Source organism: Mus pahari, unplaced genomic scaffold, assembly GCF_900095145.1.
Source record: "Mus pahari unplaced genomic scaffold, PAHARI_EIJ_v1.1 scaffold_14143_1, whole genome shotgun sequence".
NCBI lineage: Eukaryota > Metazoa > Chordata > Mammalia > Rodentia > Muridae > Mus > Mus pahari.
Genome location: NW_018393685.1, coordinates 1,510 through 9,444, shown reverse-complemented (window position 1 = coordinate 9,444; position 7,935 = coordinate 1,510). Strand labels below are relative to the sequence as shown.

Here is a 7,935-nt window from a genome sequence, read left to right as displayed (position 1 = left end):
CCCTACAGCTGGATCTCATGGAGGCATTTCCCCAACTGAAGCTCCTTTCTCTGTGATAACTCCAGCTGTGTCAAGTTGACACAAAGCTATCCAGTACAGAAGGCTAGACAGGGAACATCATCACCCCAAAAGGCGAGAGACAGAGACAAACTCCCTGACCTGCCACACACACACACACACACACACACACACACATACACAGGACAAATGGATACACTCTCAGAGATGAAAGGAAACTGGGAGACAAGGCCATCAGTCACAATAGTGGGCATAAACTTTTAATCCCAGTCACTTTTGATGCTGAGGCAAGAGAATGGCATATTCAAAGCCAGCATCAACTACGGAATGAGACCACAGCCAGCCTGAGCTACAGAGAAAGCCCAAGAGAGACACACAGACACCCCTCTCCCTAGAGGAGCAGAACTGGAAATCTAGCCACACCTCTGGGTAGGAGGGGAATCTGGGGTTGGGTGGGGGATCCCCAGTCACCCCTGTCCTTGCCAACACTTACCGATGCCAATGCTGAGGAAACTGAAGATGAAGTCTATCTTGTTCAGGCGGCGGCAGACTGGTCGAAAGGAGAGGAACATGATGGGCAGGAGGATGAGGCATAGTGCCAGGGCCAGAAATATGAAGCCCTTGCTCATGTGAATGTAAACTGGGGAGGAGTCAGAGAGATAACTACAGTTACCCCAACACCTCTCTCTCTCTCTCTCTCTCTCTCTCTCTCTCTCTCTCTCTCTCTCTCTCTCTCTCTCTCCCTTCTTTCCTTCCTCTCTCCATCCCACTCTCTCTTTCTCCCTCTTGCTCTCCCTCTCGATCTCTCTCTCCTTCCTCTCACACCATGAAGTTCCCAACCTAAGTACTGCAGCAGCTGGGAAGCAGAGCCTTTGCAAGGCCAGCCTGAGCAATTTAGGGACACATGGATCTTATCTCAAAATACAAGGTAAAGGCATTCGAGGGGTTCTGGTGTTGGATCTTAGTTGGCAGAATGCTTGCCTAACTTTGAGCATCCTGCATTTCACCCTGAGCACTGTGCTGAGCTGAGTCTGGCAGCCTGCGCCTGGGATCCTTGCATTTGGGAAGAGGATCAGAAAATCATTATTGTCCACAGATACACATTGAGCTGGAGGCCAGCCTGGGCTACATGAGACCCTGTCTCAAACAAGGCAGAGGATGGGAATTTACCTCCGCACCTGTCTAGAATCCATGGGACAGTAAGGGGCAGGGCATGGTTCAGAGGTACAGCACCTGCCTAGAATCCTCCAATGAGATTCTTCTGAGGTTGTAGCTCAGTGATAGAGACCCTGTGGCCTGTGTGTGTAAGGATCATGGTTCTGCCTTCAGCAATCCCCCTCCCCAAACCCCCCAAAAAAGAAAAAAGAATAATCATCATATCCACTCACATGACCAAATCTCTACCTATAAATTATAAAATAACTCTCCTGCCACTCAGCTACCCACCCATAATGATGCCCCACTGTGAGCACTAACCTACTCCCCCAGAGAGACAAATGGGAGAGTGAAAATTGCCCACCCTCACCATCACCTTTAGCACCCAATAGAAGAACCCCGCCCCCAGTGATGTATACACTGACCAGTGAATTGGCCCACATTGGCACACTTATGCTCCCTACAGTCAATATAGAGGCAGATGAAGCCAGTGTACAGAACATGCACATAGGTCATCTGCCCATCCACCATGCTTAACACCAAAAAAGTTGCCAGGAAGATGGAGATGAGGGACCAGCCATGTAGGACCAAGTATCCTTCTCCCAGGAATAGAGCATGTCAGCTGGGAAGGAAGAAAGTTCTGGGAACCTGGATCTTTTCTCCACTCTCTCTCAATGCATACAAACCTTCACCCTCTTCCTCCTTTCCTTTTCACCCCTCTCATCTACAACCAGTTCCCCATGGAAGCTGTTTGCAGCTCATCTCCAGCACCACTTCAACTCTTTACATTCTTATGCACTGGACTCTTCCGGTGCAGTACACCTATCTCAAACTCCAGCATGATTACAAATGCTTGAAGACATACAAAAATGTTCCAGTTCATGAATGAATGGATCACAAGTGGATGAATGCATTCTTCACCTCTCATGCTTTAGAGCAAAGAACAGTGTAGTTTTCAGAAGCACTTGGGCACAGAGGCCTAGGACTCAGAGAACTAGGTGGTCAATTCATCACCAGCTCCTCACTTACCCTGGATTAGGGCTAGCCTGGCCTTCTTGGAGCTTACAGGGCACACATGCTTACACCCAGGTCAAATGTGCTAACCGACATGAGAGCTGGAATAGTCTAGATGCTCAACGAGAGGGGCTGGGTCTGAAACCTGCAACAGTAAGTAGGTGTCAAAGGCTGGGTATTTCCCCTTCTCTGTAACAGAACCCATGCTGAATTCTTGGTGTTTTACCTTTTTAGACAAAGTCTCCCTGTGTTGTTTCAGTGGCCTGAGTACACTATGTGCACCAGTCTAATCTGGAACTTACAAAGATCAACCAGCCCCTAACTCCTAAGTTCTGAGATCAAAGGTGTGCACAAAAATATGCAGCTGCCAAGCTGAACTCTAATGAGGCTCATGGAGGGAAGTAACACTTTCTGGTTGCTGTTTCTTGAGAAGGCGTCTCACATGGCCCAGGCTGGGCTAAATTCAAAATGTAGCTCAGAATCTAGGATATGAGGAAGGAAAAGGTCATTGTGACCCCAACACTGTTCAGGGTGGTTGACGCTCCCCTGGAATATCCTGAGTGTTCATACTTTTGAATAACAGAGTGATCAGGCCATGTTAATGAGCACCATAACTTCTATTTATTTTATTTTATTTGGGTTGTTTTGAGAAAGATCTATACATTACCCTACCTGTCTTGAAACTCAATATGTAGATTAAGTTGGTTTACATCACAGAATATTAGAGCCTAAAATCACACAGATCCACCTGTCTCTGACTTCAAAATGCTGGTATTGAAGGTGTGCACCACTACACCCAACTCCCGAACTTCTCATAGGAACAATAAAATCAGTGATGCAGAGTTCCAAGTCTATAAAGGAAGCATTTGGGATTCTCCAAGGAAGGATTTGTATCTGAGGGAGCTTGTAGCCCTCTAGGCCATCACTGGTGCAAAGAATCTCTTCTAACTGCTACTTTCTGGGGTAATCTTGGTCTTGAGGTACAGGACCTTCCTTAGAGCTGTGGGTTAGGCATCACTTACACCACTACCCTCCATACACACCAACTCACCATTGCCCCTGACCTTGCCATCTGGCCATGGTCCCCGGAACTTGAACAGCTCCAAGAATAGCAGGCCCTGACCCAACCAATCGCATCTTTGGGAAGGTATCCAGGGTGACCTAGGGCCTACAGTACAACGGGTGAAACAGGGCCTTCTCCTACTACAGCCAAGAGGGTGCAAGCAGGAAGTCCACCTCTGTCAGCAAGGGCACAACTTAGTCAGCACCTGGCTACCAGCACAGCAGGGGAGGGGCTGTGGTGGGAAATGAAGGTTTTTAAAGTCTCTCTGAGGAGCCTCCACAGCTCCAAGCTCACTGCCTGCAGCTCCTGGACACCTGTTACCATGTGGTTCCTGATCCTGTTCCTAGCCCTGTCCCTAGGAGGGATTGGTGAGATGAGGGAAGGGGAGGGGTCACAGCCCTGACTCTCCTGCTGCCTTTGGCCCTGGCCATCCCTTTCCCCTCTCCCCTCACCCCAGCTACATCATGAGTACCACCTGCTCCTCCTTTTCTGGCCCTGTACACTGCCAAGTCGCTCACATTCCTTGCTCCCTGGACAGGCCCCTGTTCCCTCCCACTTTCCAGAACTTTCTCCTCTTTCTTAGATACCTGACCATCTCTGGGCTTCTCCATTCTTTCTAAGGAACCCAACCTCTTACCAGTCGTAGGACCTCGGATGTGTCTCGAGTTCAGTGTTGTTCCTAGAGCCTCATAAATCAACCCCTGAGTCACAGCTTGCGTAAACCCCACACTTGGGCCTTAGGCTGTCCAGCAAACGCCAGCCTTCAGCTGTGTTTGCCACATGATGACAACTGGTCCCACTCTCCCTGGGTTGCCCAGTATCTACCAAACTTTCACTTCTCAAATTGGCTTGTGACATAAGATTGGCTCCTCCCCTTTGTGCTGTGGGAAAAATGTGCATGTAACTTTCCAGTGGCTTTTTGGTTTAGTCTGGTTTTTGGAGAAGGGGTCAGGTGGGAGATGCCAGACATGGACATCAAGTAACTTCATCAGTCACTCACTACCTCAGGATGGGACTCACACGGAATGGAGACTTCCTCTTAGGCTATGATGACTGTGCAGCAAGCCTCGGGGGAATCCTCCTGTGTCCACCTCCCCAGCTCTGGGGTTACAAGCACACAACGACACACCTGACATTTTCCCTGTGTTCTGGAGGGCTCGGGTCAGGTCCTAATGCTTATATGGCCAATCATGTAGCAACCAAGACATCTCCAGCTCTGCTCTTAAGAATAAGTTCTGAGTCAGTGTCTCATGATATAGCCCAGGCTTGTCTTCAGTCCATGTCAATCCCTCTGCCTCAGCCTGCTGCTGTAACTGGGGTTACAGAGCAGTGTGGCTATGCATGGCTTGCCAAGATTTCCTCTGTTTCCAGTGCTGTGCCTTGGCCTGCTCTTCCCCCTCATGCCTCCCTCCCTGAGCCTCAGGCTTCTGTCCTGTCTCCCTAGAGCCCCACAGCACAGTTCTAGTTCCCACTCTGTGCAGGACACCCTAAAGACCCCAATGCCTAACCCTAGGACCTCACATCAGCTGGGTCCTCCTCTCCACCTCAGAGTGACCTAACTTGCTGTAACCATGTTTCCACTCTGGTCCTGAGGCTGCCAAGAGAACCCGGAGCCTCTCCAATATTCATATCATTTGCCCACCTCCACAGGAAGCAGATCCTGTCTGTCACAGACACCCAGAATTTCCATCTCTCACTGCTTGTCCCATCTCAAACTCCATTCTTAGGGAGATCCATACCTCTTAGATATCATCTCCACCACAGACACAAACAAGAGCCCATGAACCTTTGATCTGGAACCCCTCATTCTCTCCCATTCAATTGGCTACTTCATACCCAACCAAAGAAACGCCAAATCAACCCCAAGCTCCCCTTCCTGGATTACATTTATTCATTGAAATCCAGTTTCCTGAGACCTCACCCTTTCCAGAATTTCCAAAACCCAGCCAAGGGCGTGGCCTGTTCTCAAGCCTTGGAGACTCTAAATTCCAAATCAGAGGATTCTCATTGGACTAAAAATGAACAGGGACTCTCTCTGTCTCTCTGTCTCTCTCTGCCTCCATCTCTCTCTCTCTCTCTCTCTCTCTCTCTCTCTCTCTCTCTCTCTCTCTCTCTCTCTCTCTCTCTTTCTCATTGCCCATCTGTCCCTTAGTCAAAAACTATAAAGTAGCCTGACACTAGGCCGGATTCCTGATTCAAGAGTTATTTCTGTCCCCACAGCATAGATCTCCCTATCCAAGACCAGCCATATTGGGTTGCTTCCCCAGAACCCCTAGCCATATCCCTTAAACCCAGTCCTGTTTAACTCTGTCCCCCAAAAGTGCACGTCCCTGCATGTGCCAACTCTCCCCTCCCCCACTGCCTCTGTTGCAGATGCTGCACTTCCTGTCCAGACTCGAGTTGTTGGAGGAATTAACTGTGAGAAGAATTCCCAACCCTGGCATGTGGCTGTGTACCGCTACAACAAGTATATATGTGGGGGTGTCCTGTTGGACCCCAACTGGGTTCTCACAGCTGCCCACTGCTATTATGAGTGAGTAAGGGTGGAGACAGGAAATCAGGGTGGCAGACAGAGAACATGACTCCAGGACAGGCTGGGGTACTGAAGGGCAGTGGGATGGGACTGGCTGAAAGTCTATCCATGACCTCCTGGGTCTCCCTTTGCTCCTCCCTCCAGACTCGGGTTTAGAGAGTACTGTTTCTTTCTTTTCAGTCTTACTGTCTGTCTGTCTGTCTCCCACCTGTATTCACATTAGAGTGTCTTTCTGACCATCTGTCACTGTGTGTCTCTTCCTGGGGACTCTGACGACATCTGTCTGGGTCTGGGTCTCCTGTTCTCTTTTATCACTACTGACCACAGTGGGGACCAGGCCTGCTACAACATGCTGTCCCTGAGGGTAGGCTGTGAGAGAAGTCCTCACTCTCCTCAGAGCAGCTCAGCCTTTAGGACCTTCTGTCCACCATGAGGACACACAGAGAAGGGCTGGTCAGAGCTGGAGCTGGGTGAGATAACTGAGTACAGAGAGAGCTGGATGCTGGGCAGGGAGGGGAGAGCTCAGACCTTGGGCTGCAGGCCAGGCCTTACCTGCTGGGGAAGTTCAGCCCTGTCCTAGCTGCACCTGAGCAGCTCTCAGGCCTGCTCCTCCTCCCTGCCCCTTCTTCCAATTTTGTGTGTGCCTGTCTGTCTGTCTGTCTTCCCATGTTACTATCTCTAAGTCTTTTTTTAATCCTCCCTCCCTCCTCCCCCTCTTCCCCTGTACTTTTCCCACTCTCCTTGATTGCCTTTTCTCAATCCCTCCATATCCTTCCATGCCCTCTAGAAAGAACAAGGTTTCACTGGGAAAAAACAAGCTATTCCAGGATGAACCCTCTACTCAGCACCGATTGGTCAGCAAAAGCTTCCTTCACCCTGGCTACAACAGGAGCATCCATAGGAACAACATCCGACATATTGAGTATGACTACAGCAATGACCTGATGCTGCTCCGCCTCAGCATGCCTGCTGACATCACAGATGTTGTGAAGCCCATCGACCTGCCCACAGAGGAGCCCAAGCTGGGGAGCACATGCCTTGCCTCAGGCTGGGGCAGCATTACACCCTTCAAGTGTGAGTCTGGTCCAAGCAACACAGCTGGGTGGGGATGAGAGGCAGAGAGGACTGAGGAGGCCTCTGCTCACCACACTATTGCCTCCTGATCCACAGTCCAATATGCAGAAGAACTCCAGTGTGTGAACCTCAAGCTCCTGCCTAATGAGGACTGTGTCAAAGCCCACATAGAAAAAGTGACAGATGTCATGCTGTGTGCAGGGGACATGGATGGAGGCAAAGACACTTGCAAGGTGAGACAGCACCTCTCTGCAGTGAGGTGAAGGGCTGAAGGAGGGAACTGAGGTCCTTGGTTCCCACTTCAACACCCTGACTAGGCAGGCTCTGCATCCTTCCCTATGGAAGGGATGTGCCCCGGGAGGGGAGGATCCTGTAGCTGGTACTATTGCTCCTGTGTGACTTGTCTTAGGGGACTGTCCTGTGAGCCCCTCAAGACAACCCAATATCCTCATAAGGTCTGGGCTCCCAAGAGCTGGATTCCCTCACCTACTGGCCAGAGCTGCCTCTTAGAATCCCTGTGTTCCTACCCTGGGAATCAGTTCCAGGTTGTCAAGAAGAATCCAACTGTCAGGCCCTACTTACTCCTGTCCCTGTCCTTCCTTCAGGGAGACTCAGGAGGCCCACTGATCTGTGATGGTGTTCTCCATGGTATCACATCATGGGGCTTTACCCCATGTGGTGAACCCAATAAGCCGGGCGTCTACACCAAACTTATTAAGTTTACCTCCTGGATAAAAGACACTATGGCAAAAAACCCCTGAATGTCACATTGTCCCGTGTTCTCAATAAAATCCACAATGCAACAAATGAATTCAAAATCTGACATTCTCTGTGCTTTTGGAATTCAGTACCAAATCATGGTTCCCTCACCTAAGGTCAGGACTTCCAAAGTAGATCAGCAAGGGCCAGGTGTACATGGACCGGCTAAGGGATGGGGTTGAGACAAATGCAGACGACAGGATCAGACAAAGTCAGGGATGCTACATGAGTCTCCTCTGGCAAGGAAAATGCTCAGGTCACAGAGGAAAAGGTTAGAGACATCAGAAAGTTCAACTCTAGCTGTGCTCAAGCCTACACT

General features: G+C 50.0%; 1 protein-coding gene across 1 annotated transcript; it reads left to right on the top strand.

Annotated features, from left to right (window-relative positions):
- Positions 1-3,522: 3,522 nt before the first annotated feature.
- Positions 3,523-7,668, top strand: LOC110315664 (kallikrein 1-related peptidase b9). Its single transcript, XM_021189667.1, has 5 exons — positions 3,523-3,618; positions 5,624-5,783; positions 6,571-6,857; positions 6,954-7,090; positions 7,463-7,668. Exons 1-5 carry the CDS (start codon positions 3,573-3,575, stop codon positions 7,616-7,618), a joined length of 786 nt encoding a protein of 261 aa, XP_021045326.1. The 5' UTR covers positions 3,523-3,572; the 3' UTR covers positions 7,619-7,668.
- Positions 7,669-7,935: the final 267 nt, after the last annotated feature.